At 39.3% G+C, this 22,485-nt stretch overlaps 1 protein-coding gene across 2 annotated transcripts; it reads right to left on the reverse strand.

Annotated features, from left to right (window-relative positions):
* Window positions 1–1,945: 1,945 nt before the first annotated feature.
* On the reverse strand, window positions 1,946–14,668 carry LOC114648774 (lysophosphatidic acid receptor 6-like). 2 transcript variants are annotated; one of them, XM_028798019.2, is made up of 3 exons: window positions 14,255–14,668; window positions 6,898–7,418; window positions 1,946–3,352 (listed from the first exon to the last, which is right to left on the reverse strand). In XM_028798019.2, exons 2-3 carry the CDS (start codon window positions 7,372–7,374, stop codon window positions 2,732–2,734), a joined length of 1,098 nt encoding a protein of 365 aa, XP_028653852.1. In that variant the 5' UTR covers window positions 7,375–7,418; window positions 14,255–14,668; the 3' UTR covers window positions 1,946–2,731. The 2 variants fall into 2 exon arrangements, with proteins under 2 accessions (XP_028653852.1, XP_028653854.1); XM_028798021.2 differs by lacking the exon at window positions 14,255–14,668 and adding an exon at window positions 13,867–14,071.
* Between the last annotated feature and the right edge of the window lie 7,817 nt (window positions 14,669–22,485).

Consider the following 22,485-nt stretch of genomic DNA (forward strand, 5'->3'; position numbering starts at 1 on the left):
CAATCTTTGGCTAGGTGGTACATGTCAGAGTTACATCCACATGAATGCCAGGACCCGAGGTTTCCCAGCAGAACATTGCTCAGAGCATCAAAATGCCTCTGCTGGCTTGCCTTCTTCCCATAGTGCATCCTGCTGCAATCTCATAATGCACACGTTCCCGGCCATGTGATCTTAAAGAAAACATAATTCATCAGACCAGACCACCTTCTTCCATCGCTTCATGGTCCACATCTGATGCTCACATGCCCATTGTAGGCACTTTTGGCAGCTGACGGGGGTGACCATGGGTACTCTGATCGGACTGCGGCTATGCAGCCCCATGCCCAGCAATGCACTGTATGTTCTGACACCTTTCTCTCATTGTCAGCATTACGTTTTTCAGCAATTTATGCTACAGTAGCTTATATGTGGGATCTGACCAGACAGACTTGGCTCCACTACTCACGCACATCCCACTGTTTAACAGGTGCCACTGTAACGAAATATTCAATGTTATTCATATCACCTGTCAGTTATTTGAATATTGTAGTTCATCGGTGTGTACTCTGAGCATATCCTAGCACCTTACTTGCCTTTTTAATCAATTCTGCATTTCTCTCTATTATAATAAAAAAAATCCTGGGACGAGATGAAACTTTTTAGCCTGGGACAAGACGTGACTTTTTCAGAGAGATACTTTCACATCCCGTGAGACAAGAGATTTAAGCACGCCCAGGGCCGGAAATAAAAGACAAAGAGTAGAAGACAAAGTAGAACGTCGTAAAGAGGTTTAAAAACGTTGGCACGATACACATGCAGAGCAGGTTAGAGATAATGAAAGTACTAAAATTTGAAAGTCTCAAAAAATTGATAGTAAAGATCGCATTAGCACAAACAAATGGAAATTATTACTTGGTGAAATAACGGAACAGTGAAAAGAATATATTGTTTGGATTTAAACTTTAAGTCGGAGATTTTTAGGTCGTCTAATTTGTGTTACCATCAGTGAAAATTAGTGTTTCTTCCCAATGAAGAGGCGTATCCACGAAAATTAAAAGATTTGTTGTTTGGTGAAAGTGAAATCCACATACGCAAGTGGCAGAGACGTGAAGTGACTGCTGCATAGCGCAGGCCGGGGAGGTTGGCAAGAAAAGCGAGCAGGGTGCAAAGCCCCTAGTTAATTAGATTATTAAAATATTGTGACAACAAAAGACCCTACATCCTTTTCAGAGGTTGCTTCTTGTAGGATGGCGTCTCCCATCTGGTATTTACAGTTGCTGTTCCTTTTGCCCATGTGTAGCACTTTGCAATTTTCTACATTGAACTGTATTTTCCAAGTGTTTGCTCAGTTCTGAGGCTTGCCCCAATCTTCTTGAATTGCTTTTATTGCTCTTCAGTTTCTGCTATTCCTCCAACTGTAGCATCAATTACAATTTTTGTATCTCTGACCATTGTTGGAAAAGAACAGAACAATTATCCATTTTCACAGCTGGCTATTTCAGAAATGCAATCAAGGTCCAATGTATCTCTGGAGATATACTACTTTTATCCTCCATTGGCTTCCGTTAAGTAGTCTATGAATGTAAACATCCACAGGCCCTGACATGAAGACAGTCCCAGGCTCTTGAACACGATTATATGGCTGTCTAGATTATATGTACAATACTTTGTAAACTATTGTTTTTTTTAAAGTCTACTAAAGGTCATAGCTGTTTTTAGCCATTTATACAGCTGGTAATATTTTTGGTTTAACTTTCTGTCTGTAACACACAAATGAGTTAAAGTAACCTGATTTCAAGAACATTTGTTTGATTTATCAGAAGGAATCAACCAGGTTACATCAATTAAGGACCAGCAGTTAGGAATGAACTGGCAGAAAAAAAAAGAAGAACCCTCACCCCTGAGCACATACTATCCGCCCAACACCTTAATTAATTAAAAATTAAAATCTTTACAATCACTTCATTTTTTTTCTTTTTATTTTAAATTGTTCTTCCTTTTTGTGTACATGAATTCACATGTAAGTAAACATATCACTGTATTATTGTGCATATTGCAATGCTAATGGAAAACTCCTCCTATCCACTCTGCCACAATAATCTACATCTGACAGACCACTGTCTCCTTCCTCCTTAGTCGATTCATGGCTCTGCGTGTCCATCACTTTTCAGTACAAGCCATTAGGCAACAGCAGTATGGGTCTTACATTGGTGATCTCCAGTGCTGACATTGTATTCAAAGACTCAGGTAGTCAAGTTTTAGTGGAATTCATTTGTTCAGCATTTATTTGAGACCTTTTTGAGCAAATTCATTCTTCAAATTCCTCTTGAGAGTCTTTCACATCACATGTGAACGTGAATATTGTAAGTTTCCACCACCCTGAAAATGTTTTTGAAACAAGGGATTAGCCAGTCAGACAATACTGATGCCCTAGAATGGCAAGAGAACATCTTTTGTTTGGAAATGATTTCCTTCTGCTATCATATATTGGCATATGCTATATACTCTATATCACATAGATCCAGTATATCAGAGATAATTTGCTTATAGTCCAGCCACATTAAAGCTTATAAAACACAGTCTAGTGAGAAGGCTATAATGTCAAGACTTGACCTGATTTCAGAACCTTCTGCAACTGCCTTTCTCTGCTCCTTTAATGGACCATCTACACCTTGTTTGTCATGTACTTGTCACACCTTCATACTGCTGCAAGATGCTGCACATATTCAGTCCAGATCTCCAAAGTTTTTGCTCAAGTAAGTGAACCTGATGTAACTGTATACTGCTGCCTCCCAGAACTGAATGCCAAACTGCTGGTAATGTGTCTGACATTCAAATTTCGGAGGCAGGGAATCTTAAGCTTGAAGTTCTCCGATGCAAAATAATAGATTAAGGGATCCAAGCATGAATTAAGACTAGTCAAGGCCATGGTGACCCTCCTGGCCTGGTACGTGAATTGAAGGAGCGGGCAGCCAGAGAGGACACCAATTCGTCTCAGGGTGTGAATTAGTTGAATAATATGGTAGGGAGCAAAACACACCAGGAAAACTGTCAAGACCACTAGGATAGTGCGCAAAGCCTTCTTTTTCACACGGGATGTACGGATGGGGAAAGATGATACCCGAGTCCCTTCAGTGGAAGGGGAGCTGTGTAGAAGTTTGTAGGCAATCAGAGGGTAGGTAGTTACAATAACAGTACAAGGGATGAAAAAGCCAATGACTGCAGACAATATGCTGACTTCTGAGATCCTGTCCTTCCAGGAGGTTGGCGAGAAATTCTCCATGCAAGCAGTGTTGTTAGTTCCAGGAAACGTGCTTGTAAGTGGACCTTTCATTGTCAAATATAAGATCACACAAATCAGGATTATCCAAACCTGATGGGGAAATACAAGATATTAGTACAGAAATGACCATTGAGGAAAAACTTTAAAGCATAAAACATAGTCTCCTGTAACTTCAAAACAGAATTTTATAGCATTTATGGTGGAAAATTAATCCTGAAACAAGAGGTAATGCAAGAAATTAGAAAACAAAGAGTACATGAAAGAAATACTCAATCTGAGGTGAAATTGTCAGTGCTGTTCTTCAGATTTCTAGGTGTCATTACTTTTTCTAAATTATTACACTGACATTAATTTGGTTAAACTGAATTAACATGTGTGGATGCTTCGTTCTACACCTTAAAGAACTGTTTTGTTTAGTTTCAATTATTTTGAGTCTATTATTTTTTGTTATTACTTTTATTGATTAATTTGTGATAATATTCTGACACTATTTGGGGCTTTCTTTTATCATTGTGGCCATGTTGTTAATGACAACCAAATTCATTGTTAGTCATGTGTTTCAAGACAACATGACATGTGACATCACTTTGACAAACACTGCTAAGTAAGATTATCATTCAAGTTTTGGATTAAATCTCTTTCAAATAAATTAGCATTTGCACTAACTATTATGGGAAAAAATATTAGATTGCCAGGATTTCTGCTAAGAATTTTGCCTCACATATTGCCTCACATGGGCGGCATGGTGGAGCAGTGGTAGCGCTGCTGCCTCGCAGTTAGGAGGCCTGGGTTTGTTTCCCGGGTCCTCCCTGTATTGAGTTTGCATGTTCTCCGTGTGGGTTTCTGCTGGGTACTCTGGTTTCCTCCCAAAGACATGTAGATAAAGGTGGATTGGCAATCCTAAATTGTCCCTAGTGGGGGTGTGTGTGTGCCCTGTGGTGGGCTGGCGCCCTGCCCGGGGTTTGTTTCCTGCCTTGCACCCTGTGTTGGCTGGGATTGGCTCCAGCAGACACCTGTGACCCTGTAGTTAGGATATAGCAGGTTGGATGATGGATGGATATTGCCTCACATGTTCCTGGTTTGCACACTATTATTCTTCTGAAATTTATTTTGGTTGTTACTGCATTTTCCCCGGCCATATTTTTTGTACTTTAGGTGAAGAATGTTTTCCTAGCTCATAACAGACATTCTTAAATACTGTACAAGAAAACTCAATTTAACTTAAATGTTACAGTAAATCTGACCATTCCTTTTACGTTTTTTTAACCTAATATCTTCTTGGTTTTCCTCTAGCTTCTCCAGTTTCTTAGCACAACTCAAAGACATGACTGTATGGGCCATGTGTGAGTGACTGTGTCCAGTAATAGAGTTAATGATTGGTCTGTACCTATGACTCACTCACACCCTAGAACACAGTTTTGTCAGGGAAGATTCCAGCTGCCCATGACCCTGTATTAGAATAAGCAGATTCAGGAAATGATTACATACATGTACTGTATGTCTGAACTCACATTGAGGATATCCTGTAATTTACTACAGAAGCCATTTAATATGGTCACTAGGAGGTGTAACTGAGCACCAACTACCCCCAACAACTACAAAGGCAACAGTTCATTATTTAACAGATAATGCCTTTGTCACATATTTCTTCCACATTACAATATACTTCTCTTTTCTTGTCTTTATTTTCTTTTCTTTCTCCTACACTCCTCCTTGATGAGCTTTGCCTCTCCTCCACACCAGACTCCAACTTCCCAAGTGATGTGGAGGTCTCCCTTTTAAACCTGACCTAGGAGTACTTCCATTGCTGAATCATAGTTCCAGAATGCATCTACAGGTTTGGTGGAGCCACCTTCGGACAGAGGATTGTACTTCTGAGAGCACCCCCCTGACAGCACCCATGAAACCCAGTAGGACAGCCCTATGGAACCACAACTCCCATAACTGCCCTGTGGGTGTCTAAATGGGGCTTGCCAAAAGTGATGCTGCCACCCAGTGTACAGGGGAATGACATACAGATGGAAGTCAGTATCCCACTGTTCCTCATATCTTTTGGTCTCTTGACTGGGAATGGAAGGACTATCCATCTAAGATGGGATGCTCTACCCATTATACAGTCCTTGCATTATACTAGCCTCTCAGTCACAAAAGGAACTACCTTGCATGGATACCAGTCTATCTGTTTCTACCACTATGCTGGCATCTCCTAGCTAAATCAGGGAATACCCTGCTTCTGCTCCAAACAATCCATTATATCGGCCTCCCAGCCAGACAAAGGAACAGGGTTCCTCAGCCGGGATGCCAGTGTATCCATGGCACTATGCACTATGTTGTTTGCTTTTTCAATTCAGAATCTCGGCACTCTCCCAGATTCATACATAAAGTATATAAATATTATATGTCTGGATTCAACAGTGAATTAATTTGGCTTAAATGTGGGTGGGGACAATTAAGACAGCTCAATGACTGTTCAAATTCTAAACCAATCCAACGCCTCATAAATATGAAGCTCAAAGCAGAGGTGGTGATTTAAATAGCAGCATGGTAACATCATCCACATTATAGCAAGCCAGTGGTTACAATGGATAAACTGTCTATAGTTGCAAGGGAAAGTATTCTGTTAGACCAGATTGTACTTTGGCATTCAATGACATCATTGGACTAGTGGTAAACGTGAACAATGCATTTCGGACGACTTTGTGTGGTCTCTGTTATTCTGTCACATAGAAATAGTGAGGTTGGGAGAACTGGCAGCTATGTTTGCGAAAAGATGAACTCTAAATTGTGTGGGGAGGTAAAAGGAACTCCCGCTAAGTAAGATCTTTTTGCTGTTAATAAAGAATCTGTATGGGATATCATTTTCTATAGTCAGTACACATGAAAGAGTAAATGTGCCTCTTGACACTGATGCCACTTCAGCAGGACCACATACAACTGGTGAAGCTAAACAACATTCAACTTCTGACTGCACATCCAAAACAATAATTAAAAGTAAAGCTAACATTACTGTCTAGTTGTAAATGCCTAACATACCATACCAGAATATGAACGTAGTGTTTAAACACGTACTACTGTATATACAAACAACAATATGGAATTGATAGAAATGAGTCAAAATGTTTTTGAAATGTTACCATTAATTTTATCTAAATAAATTTAATAAATTTTGCTAGCCAGCAAGATGTTACTTTACATTTATTTTTCAGCTGTACCTCAGACGTTTAAAGTACAAAGACTGTATGGAATTGGGGGCATATTTTTAGAAAGAAACCCTGTGGGTACATCATGTGTGTGATTTTCATCGCTAATCACTACCAAGAGTTTAGCAAGTTGGGTTCTGGATATTCAAGCCATTTTAGAACCACTGATTGGCCTAAAGCATATTTTTAGAATGCGGCCCTGGCAAATTAGACACTGTTAAAACCAGAACCTGGGTGTAATAAAACAAAAATATTACAGGGGAAAGCTGGCCTTTCAGAACCTTGTAATACAAGCACTTCAGGCACCAGAAGCTAGCATGCATGGATATTACCATCCCACTGTAAATACAGTTTAAGCTGCTATTCTCACTCTGTTCAGTACAACCCACAGATTCAATGTGGCTCAACCTCCCCATTTAAGATTCTGACACTTACCCCACAGGAGAGAATGATGCGGTACTTTGGCTTGCGGATCCGTAAGTTGAACAGAGGATGCACCACTGCCACATAGCGGTCCAGACTGATAAGCATGAGAAAGAGGGAGCTGCCATAGACGTTGCCGAAAAAAAGAGATCCATCAACCTTACAGAGGGCCTCTCCAAATATCCAGTTGTTTCCCAAAGCATGATAGACGATCTTCAGGGGCAGTGTCAGAGCTAGAAGCAGGTCAATGGAGCATAAGTTGACCAAGAAGACATTTGATGGCTGGGTAGCGCTTCTTGTTTTAATAAAGTACCAGAGTGCAGTGAGATTTCCTGCCAGTCCAAGAACAAACACAATGCTGTACACCACAGGAAACAGGACAAACTGGAAATTAGCTTGCACATCAGGGCAACGTGTCTCCGGACTGGCATTGACTAAAGAAGAACTTTGGCTAATGTTGCAAGTGATATTATCCTGGCAGCCATTCATGTCTGGTCAGTGTGTTGTACAACCAACAAGCAAGAAGAATTCACCTGGGAAAGTCAAGGGGCAAGGTAAGCACACAGCAATGGTGGTAAATACACATTTCAACATCCACAGTCCACAAGATGTCAGGCTAGTCTAGCTATTCAAAGACTACATCTCCCCAAAATATAGTCCATACCCACAAATCATTCACTTGACATGAAATGCACAATTCTTGAATTGTTTAAAATACTTAGATCAGACAGTATACAGAAGTTTGGTCCCAATCAAACAGTACTCAACTTGATACCAACATGATATCTCATGCTGGATACTACACAGAAGCTTTCTTAAAAACCAAAATGCAGTTCCTTTGTTTCTTTTTGCCTTGCCACTTAGTAATTGATGGCTGGATAAGAGTTGTCCTATGGGGTGGGGGTGGGGGTGGGGGGTATTAAAAGTGAATTTGCTTATGAGTTTATTTTAAAGGTAAGTAGAGATAACTTTCAAACATTGGCTAACAAGTTCCATTTAGCTGTCAAATTTTGCTCACAAGTGAGTCAGCCTCCCTAGCATCCTTCTGCAAATCCAGCCTTCAATACACCCACTGACTTGGAAGTGAGAATTTCAATGTAGCAGTACACTTAAACTTGATTATCTGTTGATGATTTTTTATCTTTCTCTTATAGCAGACAGTACACACTTATTACAAGATATTTAAAATGTATCTCATTGTTTGTTCAGATGTGTGTATGTATGCATCTACTGCATATGCCACAGGGAGTTTCATTTTATTGTTACTATTTCGTATTTATCAATCCGTGCGGCACTTTGAGCCAGTCTTATGAGAAGAACTCCATAAAATAATAAATTCAATTGAAATGAACTGACAGAACACTGCCACCTCACAGGTCCAGGGCCCTGAGGTCAATTCTGAGGGCCCTGTTTCATTTAAAATTCATTGTGGTAATGTACAGAACCAAAATTAGAAAAAAGTTGTTTCTGTGCAAATATTTATGGACATGTATGTATATATGTAGGTAGGTAAGTAGGCAGGTAGGTAGGTAGGTAGGTAGGTAGGACGGACTTTATTTGTCCAAGGGGGAAATTTAGCATTTGTCAGAAGTTCATTAAATAAATACACAAACACACACACACACACACTAAATTATGAACACAAACCAGAATGACAGTTCCAGTGAAACTGAGACAGTATGTAGGCAAACTGAATGCAGCTGTAGCTTGTTGCTTGTTGTAGTTTTTAAAATTACAAATTTTTCTTCCAAATTGCACATTTTCAGGGTTATATGAAATGTAATCACAAATTGAACACTTTCAAATAAAATTATTTTTTAACCTTTTTAACAGTAAAAATTAATATAGTATTTTTCACACTCATTATCAAGTATTAATATTGGTTTATAAGAAAGTAATAATTAATTAATTGCTATCATGCAGAAGAAAAACAGTCATCACTTCCAAATTACATGCACATGCTCACTCTTACTTGCTGATATCTATTACAAAATGTAAGGAAGTAAATATACAAGAGGTAATACAATAAAGTTCAGTCAAGTTGCTGAATTTGTTGATTGAATGCTGAGGACTTTTGTCCACCGCTATGTTTTGGGTGGAGAGATGCATACATAGAGGTGATGGACATGTCAGAGTTTAATAGCTGACTTGTGGGGTGCCACCGATGGTTCAATAAAACATTACAAAGTTTGACAGGTCTACTGACAAAAATGTTAATTAAGCCATTGTCTGCATGTCTCTCATGAAATTCTTCTGTATTGAAAGATACTGGTTTAGAGAAAAGCCTATCAATTTACTAATTTGCTTAATCCAATCCAATCCAATCCAGAGTCGTGGTGGGGGCAGGGGTCTATTATAGAACCATCAAGTGCACCACAAGACCTAAGCCTGGAAGAGCACTAGTAATAGCATATAGGAAGGAAAAGAAGAAGAATACATTTTATTTATATAGAGCCGTTCTGATGCTCAAGGCACTTTACAGAATAATGTAACATTGAATACAAATATTTTTTGCATAGGACACAAAAACAGATAACTACAGGATATACAGTATAAAGCATTAAATAGAATTTTTATGAAGGCACACCCATTCACTTATAGTGGGTATTTTCGAGATGCCAGTCAATATAACCTGCATGACTTTAATATGCAAACTACAAACCCGGGGCATCAGGTAGCAGCACTATTCACTGCATCGCCTTGTTGTGTTTAAGAGGAAGAGTTCAGTAGAAAGATGGATGAACCATTTAACATCATCAGCCATTAAAACTATTAATATAAGGAGATTAAAGGATCTGAAATATCATGATATGTGCTCAAAAATGAATATGTAACAAGCCAAACTCCACATAATTGATCTAAGCAGTTCAAACTCGGACTTCTCTATTCAATTTCCAGGCAGCTGTTAAGAAACCTAAACATGATTTCTCTGCTGATTTAGTATCCCGTCATTCTAAGAATCCTTGGGTCTTATTTAATTCAATTAATGCGGCCATTCATCCTCATTCTGTGATGGGATTAAATAGCACTGTTCATTCATGTGAGCAGTTTCCATCATTCTTTTTCAGCAAAATTGATACTATCCACTGTGGCATTGTTCAAACTGGCTATGAGCTTCCTACTGTTAAACAGGGCATTGTCTTAGAATCCTTTGATCTAGTCTCACTTTCACAGTTAAAAAGACCTATTGACACCCTTAAACCAGCTCCCAGCCCTCTCGATATTGTTCCACCACGTCTCTTAGTGGAAGCCTTTGATGTTTTGGGCCCATCTTTACTAGCCATTATCAATGATTCTATACGTTTTTAAACATTCTGCAGTGTGTCCCTGTCTAAAAAAGGCAGAATTAGATCCTGGAGTTTTAGCCAATTTTCCCACCTGCCATTTCTGGCTAAAATTCTAGAATCAATTATTTATAATCAATTGGTTGATCACCTTAACTCCAATAATTTATTTGAAATCTACCAATCTGGCTTTAGGCATTTTCATGGTGTTGAAACGGCCCTCCTGAAAGTATTCAATGACATCTCTGTTATTACTGACTCAGGTGGAGCTGCGGTCATTGTCCTCCTGGACCTGTCCGCTGCCTTTGACACTATTGACCATGAGATACTGCTGATGCGGCTTGAACATCTTGTGGGGCTTAAAGGGGCTGCTCTTAACTGGTTCACATCATATTTAACTGGTAGACACTTTTCAGTGACTTTAAATTCCTCTTTTTCGTCTACTGCTCCTCTTAAATATGGTGTTCCTCAGGGATCCATTTTGGGTCATATTTTATTCTTTATATACCTTCATCCTATTGGAGTGATTTTTAGGAAACTTAACATTTCTTTTCATTGCTATGCTGATGACACACAGGTTTATATTCCTGTCTGTACCTCTGCAATAAATTAACTACACAACTGTCTTTCTGAACTAAGATCCTGGATGGATAATAATTTTCTTGATCTGAATCAAAATAAAACGGAGGTGCTTATAGTGGATCCATCAGCTAAAGCCCAAATTGGTCTTGGACTTCTCGGCTCTTTCTCTGTCTTTTGCAAACCTCAAGTCCGCAATCTTGGTGTACTCTTTGACAGTAACCTCTCTTTTGAGAAACAAGTAAATTCTGTAGTCAAGAGTTGCTTTTTCCAGCTTTGTCTGTTAGGTAAGATCAAGCCTTTTTTATCTTCTAGGGATCTTAAGAAAGCTACTCTTGCTTTTACTTTTTCTCGCCTTGATTACTGCAACTCGCTGTATACTGGGATTAGCAAATCCCTGATACACAGGTTAGAGTTGGTCCAAAATGCTGCCACTCGCTTTCTGGTTGGGGCAAGAAAGTATGACTCTGTTTCTCCTATTTTAGCTTCTTTACACTGGCTGCCTGTCAGTTTTCGAATTGATTTTAAAATCTTGTTGCTAGTTTCTAAATCTTGACATGGGCTTGCTCCTGCCTATTTATCTGAATTGTGTGTTTTACACCAGCCATCCAGAGTGCTTAGGTCTTCTGGTCAGTTGTCTCTTGTTGTCCCTCGTACCAAGTGTAAAACCAAGGGGGACAGGGCTTTTGCAGCTTCTGCTCCTCGCCTCTGGAACTCTTTACCTCATCACATAAAAGAGTCGTCTGCAATTGAACTGTTCAAAACAAGATTAAAGACTCATTTCTATTTACTTGCATTCCATGACCTTCAGCAATACTGATGGTTTCCTCATTGTGATTATTTAACATCACTTCTATTTATTATTTATTTTATTTTTATTTATGTTCATATATTTTTATTTCTATTTATGTTATTTATTTGTTTTTTCTTTTATTCTATTATTGTAAAGCACTTTGGCCACAGCATGTTGTTTTAAATGTGCTATATAAATAAATTGACATTAACAAACTCAAGCTCAGTAAGATATTTTAAGTGCAATATGATAAATCAGGTCAATATAAATTATTTTAGTTAGAATTATTAAGATTTTTATTAAAACAAACCTGAATTTGCACAAGTTGCATTTCCACTTATCGATTAGGCTTGCAATCATTTACCATTTATTAGCCAGCTGCCTAATCTCATCGATATTAAATGCCGTTACTAAGTAACCAACTGCACTAGACAGTGTAATTAATATATAGGCTCCTGTCCTCAAATGAAGTAGTAAAACATGCTCTGCTGATATTGAGCGTGCAACAAATTTCCCAGATTATCAAGTCAAACTATCCCAAATTGTGTACTTTCATAACCTCCCCGATCTGTGATGCTTCATAAGTACTAAAAAATAATTCTTGGGATATGTTGCGATTAAATTTAATTTACTTGACTGAAATTTATCATACTGTATGGCTTTATGCGTCCTAATCTGCTACAACTAAGTTATACTTCTTGGATGTCACGTTTATAATATAATTTAGGTGGAAACAAAATAATTGGATTTCATTGTTTTAAATACCAGCGCCAATCACACAAATAATTTCAAGAATATATCAGCGTTACTTAATCACCTTATGTTGACTTTACTCAAAATTAAGATTTTTCTTTAACGTCAACAAATTATTTTTGTTGAACATTTGCCATTACAAACTGACTTTAAATTGGTTCAAATGAAAAGGAGATTGCTTGTAAACTCTGTGTTTCAAATACAAGTAACTTAATTTTGACAGATGTCATAGTAATTCAACTCATTTACGTTCAAACAAAGCAAACAAATTTCATAGCCATGTGCTTATCATATGCATTACAATGCCACAAAGTAAGGCTGCTGATCCCCCCAGTCAGGTGGTTTTTGGGTAACATTTTCCATTTGGAAAAAAAAGGGTATAGAGGTACAGAGTGTGATTATTTTTTCTATATTTTCCAGAATGATTATGCAGTTTTCAGTTATTTTTCTTGGCAAGATATTTCGAATTTGCTTAAGTGTAGTTAATTTGCATAAGGGGGCACCTTTTTTGTAAAGATATTACAAAGAGTTTCAGGGATCTACACTCATTTGTGCGACGTCTATCAAAGACCACAGCTTTGTACATAAAAATATTTAACTGCCAAATATTTGTACTGTTACAAAAGTAGTTTTAGGTTTGTGTGTCTGCAATAATCTGGCAAACTAATTATACACCCTACATCACAAGAGCATATATTGTCCATGTGAAGACGGGAGAGTATAATATTTTAATTATACTGTTTGATGTAATTGGATAATTAGATGACTGGGTTGGTTTTGTTTATTAGGTTTATTGGAGAGTATTGCTATATGGATGGACGGTGCTCAAAAAAGTTTAAAAAAATAAATAAAAAAGATGTGACTGGGTGTGTTTTTACTTTATAATCAGCTAATGCACAAAGAAAGTTGTACATTAGATGTACACATTTGGTTTAAATTATCCATCCATCCATCCATCCATTATCCAACCCGCTTTATCCTAACTACAGGGTCAGGGGTCTGCTGGAGCCAATCCCAGATAACACAGGGCACAAGGCAGTAAAAACAAACCCCGGGCAGGGCGCCAGCCCACCGCAGTGGTTTAAATTAGGGCAACTTTATTTGACTAAATGGAAAAAAGTAACATCATTTCATTTAGTTGATCCAACAGTGTTATGTGTGGAGACTTTCTTGACACTTTATACTGCAAATGAGTGGAAATCCCCAAAACTCAACAATATTTTCATAAGAACGTGTGGCTGCTTTCCTCACAATCAAATAAATTTATACTAATAAGGTATTTTCTCCCAAAGAAAACCATTTCAAAACTTATGTTTTGAAAACTTTCTGGTTTTTTTTGTTTATTTGTTTTTTCTAATATATATTAGTTAGTTCTTCAAAGCAAAAATAACCAACTTCATATCCAGAGAACTATGCCCAAAATGGAATGGTGCTTTGTCAAGCAAGGATTCACACACCTAAGAATCATAAAGCGCCATTAAAGAACCATTATTTTTAAGCGTGTACTTTCATTTGTTGTTCTGAACACCTGTTTATAGTTCTGTACTTAAAAATTAAACAGATGTGACTAACCGTCAGTATTTCCTCTGCCCCGCAGCTCCCGTCCAGCGCTGCCTCTCCCTCACACCACTGCTGCAGGATTACAGACGGATGGATTTGCTCAGTCCGCTAATGCACACGAAGCTCTGCGCTCTCACTTTTTCAACTGGAGGGCTAAACTATGAAGAGGAACTGCGTAGCGCGAAATCAGAGCGCTCACCATGCATTTCCAACCTCAGTCTCTTTTTAAATTTTCCCATTCCCTGTCTCGCTGGCCTTTTCCCGCTTGATAAATCGATGAGGTAAGAGTTAAACTTTATTTTTCCTCTGTCTGGACCTTATAACCTCTTCAATGCTCGCTGCAGCACTGCCTACATCTCTGTTTGAAATACAGGCGATTATCAGTCTATCCCATGGTTACCTTTGTGCACTTTGATTTTCTTTTTCCTTTGTCCGTATATCTTCAATCCGCTCTGTTGGTGATTTCAAGTTCCCCGCGCCTGCAGACTGAGCGACGATCAGCCGGTTAAGGTAATGAACTCTCGGTGAATGTATTATGATCGGATTTAAGAAAGCTAGAGGCACCGCCTATTTAATTCCCGCATTTTAGCAAGTACGCAGTTACGCAAGTGGACTTTCCAACTTTAGTCTAAACTGTTGGGTTACTGGCAAAGATAACTAGAAGACGGGAAGCACAGTGAAGCAAGTTTAACGATTTTCAGTTCATCAGTGCTTCACAGAGTGGCTTTCATAGGGCACCTCTTCACAAGGCATCAAGACACAATTTAAACCAACAATGTTAGAGCAAAATTGTGTTAATTCTAAAACATGTTAGATTACATAGAAATAAATACCAGGAAGTGACGCCAAAGTTGGAAATACTAAGTGTACATAAGAGCAGATTGACATTATCCATCCATCCATTATCCAACCCGCTGAATCTGAACACAGGGTCACGGGGGTCTGTTTTTCTGGAGCCAATCCCAGCCAACACAGGGCACAAGGCAGGAAACCAATCCTGGGCAGGGTGCCAACCCACCACAGGACACACACAAACACACCCACACACCAAGCACACACTAGGGCCAATTTTTAGAATCGCCAATCCACCTAACCTGCATGTCTTTGGACTGTGGGAGGAAAGATTGACATTATGAACTGATAAAAAAAAAAAACAAAACATGAAAGCACAATCCTAACAATTGAGGTGCATAAGAGTCTGCTGGAAAGCAAAAATCAAATGAATGTAAGGGAGAACAATGACCAGATTATGACCCGACCTCTGGTGCCCCTCACTCCAGCTGTTCCTCATCCATATTCAATACATTTAATATCATTAAGCTGTGCCCATACAGAACTCACAGTCCCAAATTTAATTGATTATGGGGTTGATAAGTATGCTCTCTGGTAGAGTCTGCCTTTGAAGATCTATTGTGCTTTGAGTAAATGAATATTTGGACTTTTAGTAAACACAAATAATGTAAATCCCTTGGAAAAAACAAAAGCTTTTCCCAAATGTTTGAAATGATTGGTGGGTGCTTTGAGACAAATTGTGCCCAGTGGCTCTTAGGGTCAAGATGTAGCTATGGGGAGAATAACTGAGAATATCTGAACTCAGGCTTAATGGAAATGAGCCTGCATTGTTTTATTTTATAAATCCCTGTTGCATTCTATGTTAATCAACAGAGGCAGGGCCAGCTGTAACATTTTTACTGCCCTAGGTAAAGCTAAATATATCACCCTACCATCCCTTTGCTTCTAGTGGAATCATCACTGTCAGACCTGTACATAGAAATGTAGACACGAGAGAAGAGGCAGGACTGGGGAGAGCGAAATATGGAGGATTTGGATACAAAACAGTGAATTTAAATTTTCAGAATGTCAAGGGAGTCTTTAGATTTCTTATAGCAAAAATAGCAAGGTCTGTTACAAGACCTTCTCAGAAAAAAACATCTGCTTCAGTGAACATATAGAAACTGTGCTGTATTTGGAGGCTTTATTTATTTATTGTCATGCCATTTTCTAGATCAGTTTTGTCCTAAACAGGGTCATGGGTGAGCTGGAGCCTGTCCCAGCTAGCATAGGGCACAAGACAGGAAGTAACCTGGACAGGGCGCCAGTCCATGGCAGGGCAAACACATACACACACCCCAACCACACACTAAGGCCAATTTAGAGTCGTCAATACACCTTACCTGCATGTGTTTGGACTGTGGGAGGAAACCCACGCAGACATGGGGAGAAAATGCAGACTCCATGTAGGGAAGGCCTGGGACACAAACCCTGGTCTCCTTACTGTGAGGCAGCAGTGCTGCCACTGCACCACAGTGCAACTTTATTTATTTATTTATTTATTTATTTATTTATTTATTTATTTATATATTCTCTAATGGGAAAAAGTTTGCATTACATAATCATATTATGACCACATGGATAATCTGGAGGTCTCTGTTTAAACCACTAGCCTAACAATTAGTTTATGATCATGGTGACAATCTAGTTATCATCTTGTCATGGTAGCTTTATCAATTTATACATGTGTTTTAGGTTACTGAAATAAATTGAGAAGCTTAAAATAATTACAAAATTAAATGAAACTGAAGTATATAATGATTATCTTTAAACATTTACTCATGATTCCTGTTTACTGTATCCTTGATAACATATGCAAATAGTACAGTATAACCATCTAATCAATGCACAACCACAGCCAGTATTTTCAGTGAGAGATGGACTATGGAGGACATTTAGCATGCCCAGAGCAAAAGTCATTGATAGCGGTGAACAACTGACAACAATATTTCGTTAACTTTTAACACAAGTTGTAAGCCCATGTGGAAGATGATTATAGTTTGAATTAAATCAACCTTTAACAAAGCATTCAAAAGCTACAGTCCTGTTGTGGTACTGATTGTTTAATTTTATTTTGTTGCTTCTGTGTGTCCTGTGATATGCCAGTTTGAATATCCATCCATCCATCCATCCATTTTCCAACCCGCTGAATCCGAACACAGGGTCACGGGGGTCTGCTGGAGCCAATCCCAGCCAACACAGGGCACAAGGCAGGAAACAATCCTGGGCAGGGTGCCAACCCACCGCAGGACACACACAAACACACCCACACACCAAGCACACACTAGGGCCAATTTAGAATCGCCAATCCACCTAACCTGCATGTCTTTGGACTGTGGGAGGAAACCGGAGCGCCCGGAGGAAACCCACGCAGGCACGGGGAGAACATGCAAACTCCACGCAGGGAGGACCCGGGAAGCGAACCCAGGTCCCCAGATCACCCAACTGCGAGGCAGCAGCGCTACCCACTGCGCCACCGTGCCGCCCCAGTTTGAATATTATTATTATTATTATTATTATTATTATTATTTATTATCTATGCTGTAGCTAGTGTTTTTAGCAATCACAATTTCACCCCCAGGTTTATGACAATTTAGTGCCCATGAAAACAAAACTAAATTGACTGTACAATTTGAAAAAGAAATTTTAAGTTGCCCACCCAGGGACAGGCATTTGAAATGTTGGAATTGAGTGAATATAAGTTTGTTCTTTAATTCAGCAGTACTGGTAATTAACCAAACACTTTATAACCCTACTTTATTTCCCTTACTTTTCTCTTTTGTAGGAAACGATTTTCCAGCCTGTAGATGTATATATATCAAGGCACAGTCGTTTTAAGTAACAGAATAAAACAATTTATTAATAAACACCAGGATTATAGAAGTATGATAAATGCATTTATATATTGACATACTGTATTAGAAGCAGACAGACTAGACAGACAAACATATAACATAGAGAGGCCTGCTGTTTACCGGGATTTAGAGTTGTAGCTTATCTTGCCATATTTAATTAGTTTTACAATACCAAGTCGTTATGGATGACGCTCGATGTTTTGTGGAGCTGTTGATTTGTTGTTGCTGCAGGTTCAAGTGGAGGATAATCCATGCATTGGAGTGCACTCTTTCTCATTGTTGCTTGATCCTTGACAGTGCTTTGCTGCTGCTTCCTCAGCTTGTCTTCTGCTGTCTTTTGTCACTTCATGTGGAAAATGCATTACTCATTCTGGCCCAAGAGTTTAGATGCAGAAGTTCCTTTCTTGAAGTAACGGCTTCTCAGCCTTGTCAGACTACTGACACCTACCTTTGGTTTGACAGACGGGGTTTCATCTTCTGGTACACAAAGAGAAGAGAATTTCGAAAATTGAAAATCCCAGACTTCTCTCAGAATCCTTCTAGGGCTTCAGTGAGTGTGCCCTGAGAGAATTCCTGAACTTCTCTTAACTTGCAATTTTCTGCTTCTCCCATAGGGTGCAGCTAGTTTATAAAGGAAGGCTGAACCTTCTCCTGATTAGATTAAATTAACTTTCAGTTACAAAATCAGTTGTGGAAACCAGGGGTGCTCCAGCTGCCCCAAACCCAACCCAACTGACACAAGTCCAGCACTTAGCAGACATTTATTTATAGTGGGGAAGTGTTTTTCCCTCACTCCTTATAACAGCACAGTACAAGCACCAAATGCTCAAGTAAACACAGTCCTTTCCTTCATCTTGTCTCTCTCTTTCTCTTCTTCGTCCTACTTATCCTTGCAAGCTTTGTCTGCCTCTTCCAGACTCTGGCTCCTTGACTGGAGTGAGATAGCACCTTTTATATTGCACCTGGATGTGCTCCAGGTTTTCCCTGACCTTTTTCCGGCAGCACTTCCAGATGTGGCGGAAATGCTGCCTCAAAGTGCTCCATTGTCTCTGCAGCACCCCCTTGGCAGTGCCCACTGAACCCAACAAAGCTGCTCGAAACTCCAGCTCCCAGCATGCCCTGCAGGAATACGTGGTGCTGGCGCAACCCAGGGGGGCTACCCCCCTGCATCCCAATGGGAAGATAATGTCTCAACCATGCTCTCTTCCTCAGTCCTTCCGCCCAGCTAGAGTCTGTAATAACCCCTACTTTCTCTGCTGTTCTTTTTACTTTTTTCTGTGGTGGAGATCTGAGCCAGAGCACCATGCAGTCCCTACATTGATGGATTGAAGGCCAGAGGTCCACATGACCGTCATCATCAAATTCTTGCACATGAAGCCTGAAAACTGATTTATATCATTTATGTTAGGAAGAATGATCAGTGAGGGCTTTGCGGTCTTGTGGCCTCGGAACCCCTGCAGATTTTTTTTTTTTTTTTTCACCAGCCCTCTGGAGTTCTTTTTGTTTTTTCTGTGCTCCTGGCCATCAGACCTTACTTTATTCTTTGTTACTTAGTATTGGCCAATCTTTTTTTTTATATTTTTCTTTTTTCTTTCTTCATCTTGTAAAGTACTTTGAGCAACATCATTTGTAAGAAAACATACTATATAAATATAACAACAATGTTGTTGTCCCGGTCGGGTAATGGCCATGGCCATCCATCACATAGTGTTTTCTAACAGGTTATTCTGTCTATCATAGTTGCCATCCTTTGAATTATATGTCTTTATTTTTGCTTGAGTACATTTCAGGCCTTCTGGCCTCTGAAAAGGTGTCAGCTCAACATTTGATTTACATGATTATTATCAGACAAAGTCCAGGCAGATCTTTGTACGAAGAGTTCAGTCACTTAGTTTGGAATTCAAGTGGGCGTTTTTGTGCAGCTGGAAGTCTGCTAAATCTGCTCTCTTATAGACCTGGTGTGCCACAAAAGTTTAGCAGAATGGGCAATGCCCACTTTGTCCTACACTATGAACTTGCACCTGAAGAAAATAAAGAAATGGGAATGTTCCATATAAAAAGATAGATAGATAGATACTTTATTAATCCCAAGGGGAAATTCACATACTCCAGCAGCAGCATACTGATAAAGAAACAATATTAAATTAAAGAGTGATAAAAAATGCAGGTAAAACAGACAATAACTTTGTATAATGTAAACGTTTAACCCAACCCCCCATGGGTGGAATTGAAGAGTCGCATAGTTTGGGGGAGGAACGATCTCCTCAGTCTGTCAGTGGAGCAGGACAGTGACCGCAGTCTGTCGCTGAAGCTGCTCCTCTGTCTGGAGATGATACTGTTTAGTGGATGCAGTGGATTCTCCATTATTGACAGATGTCAAACTGTCCAGCTCCATGCCAACAATAGAGCCTGGCTTCCTCACGAGTTTGTCCAGGCGTGAGGCACCCTTCTTCTTTATGCTGCCTCCCCAGCACACCACTGTGTAGAAGAAGGCACTCGCTACAACCGTCTGATAGAACATCTGCAGCATCGTATTGCAGATGTTGAAGGACGCCAGCCTTCTAAGGAAATATAGTCGGCTCTGTCCTTTCTTACACAGAGCATCAGTATTGGCAGTCCAGTCCAATTTATCATCCAGCTGCACTCCCAGGTATTTATAGGTCTGCACCCTCTGCACACAGTCACCTCTGATGATTATGGGGTCCAGGAGGGGCCTGGGTCTCCTAAAATCCACCACCAGCTCCTTGGTTTTGCTGGTGTTCAGGTGTAGGTGGTTTGAGTCGCACCATTTAACAAAGTCCTTGATTAGGTTCCTACACTCCTCCTCATGCCCACTCCTGATGCAGCCCATGATAGCAGTGTCGTCAGCGAACTTTTACACGTGGCAGGACTCCAAGTTATATTGGATGTCCGATGTATACAGGCTGAACAGGACCGGAGAAAGTACAGTCCCCTGCGGCGCTCCTGTGTTGCTGACCGCAATGTCAGACCTGCAGTTCCCGAGACGCACATACTGAGGTCTGTCTGTAAGATAGACCATGATCCATGTCACCAGGTATGAATCTACTCCCATCTCTGTCAGCTTGTCCTTAAGGAGCAGAGGTTGGATGGTGTTGAAGGCGCTAGAGAAGTCCACTAGATAGAATAGAATAGAACATCTGAGAAGCTGAATGTGGTGCATCCTGGGTTTTGAAAGACCACCCATAATAGGGTTGTGTATGTCATCAGATGTTAAGGCCAAACATCATAATATGAAACATTATAATCAGCTTAATGGGAATCAGACAGTTGTATTGAGTCAGTGTTTGTAAGTCTGTATTGTTTAAGAAATGTCATCCCCACAGATCTTGCTGCTCTAGGCAACTGTATAGATCACCTAAATCAGGGGTCGCCAACTCCGGTTCTGGAGGACCACTGTGGTTGCAGGTTTTCATTCTAACCCTTTTTTTTTAATGAATGACCTGTTTTTGCTGCTAATTAACTTCTTGTGAATTCATTTTAATTGACTTGTTTTTTAAGAATTGTTCCCCTAAATTTCTTCATCATTCCTCTGAATTACTTCATTTCTTTCCTTAAACAGAAATGAAATGTGAAGTGAGTGAGCCAACAGAAGACCAACTCATCCAGGGCCTCAAACTCCAACCAATTTCACTCCAACCAGTTGTTTAATGAGGCGCCAAGTCTTGTCATTAACTAAACTCATTCTTTAATTCCATGGCTTGTTGCTGCTCTCATTGTGCAATGACATATATTTCCGAAACTTGATTTTCTCTTTTCTAAGAGCACTGTTAAAATGTTTTGTGGACGTGAGTAGATCAACATTCCTGAGATCTTCATCGTTCTTTATTTTCAGATATTGTATGATGGACACCAGTATCTTGTATCTCATTATTGTTTGACTGCTAATTAAGGACAAAGAAACAATTAAAGGGTCTGAGTCTTCAAGAGCAAATCAATTAAAATTAGTTCAAAAGAAGTTAATTAGCAGCAAAAACAGGTCACTCATTAAGAAAAGGGTTACAATGAAAACCTGCAGCCACAGTGGTCCTCCAGGACCGGAGCTGGCTACCTCTGACCAACATGATAGAGCCAGCCCTGAATAAAAGTAAAGTTGCGTCAGTTTTGCAGTTATAAATAAAACTTGTTTGTTTTATTATTCCCTTTGTTATTTTTTTCATTTTTAATTAATTTAAAAATAGACTGATCCATTTTCTTTTGATAAAATTCTTTTTCAAATGTGTTTTATGAATTCCTATGAAAATCTTTCACACCTGCATACTCATTTTTTTTAGTTAAGTAATATTCTAAAATTGAACACATCAGGATTTTTTTTAAATATATTATAAACATTTAAAGTGAAAGAGAAAATGTGTGTGTTTGTGTAAAATACAAACTATTTTATAAGATAATCTTATTTTGTGTTTTGAAAGTGTTTAACTGTACGAGAGTGTGTGTGTGTGGCCAGGGTTGGTTTTTGTCTACCATCTGAAGCTGTCAGCATGGGCTTCAGCCCTCCTCAAGACGAAACTGAACTGAGATGGTCTGAGAGTGTTATGTTATGTTGTGTTTCTCTCTTTATCTTTTTTTAGGATGGATTATTCAAGTTGTTACTTCCATTGTCTCCTGCTTTTATTCAGGGCCCAGCTGCTGGAAGGCCACAGTAGTTGCAACAGATTTCTTAATTAGGGGTTGACTGCTTCTTCTTCTGGTTTTGGCTAACTTTATGTAAATTGTAGAACAGGCAAATCATGAATTACATTGGAGACGTATAGATGCACAAGAGTATATTCTCTTTTCTCCTCAGAATTTTGCAAGGATTGTGTTTCTAGACAGTAGCAGTTTGTCCTGAACAGGTTGAGCTATAACACTGAAGTGAAGTGAAGTGAAGTGAAGTGAAGTGAAGGGCACTTCACTTTCATCCACATCTGCTGATTTGAATTTATTG

This window comes from Erpetoichthys calabaricus, chromosome 3, assembly GCF_900747795.2.
Source record: "Erpetoichthys calabaricus chromosome 3, fErpCal1.3, whole genome shotgun sequence".
Classification (NCBI taxonomy): domain Eukaryota; kingdom Metazoa; phylum Chordata; class Cladistia; order Polypteriformes; family Polypteridae; genus Erpetoichthys; species Erpetoichthys calabaricus.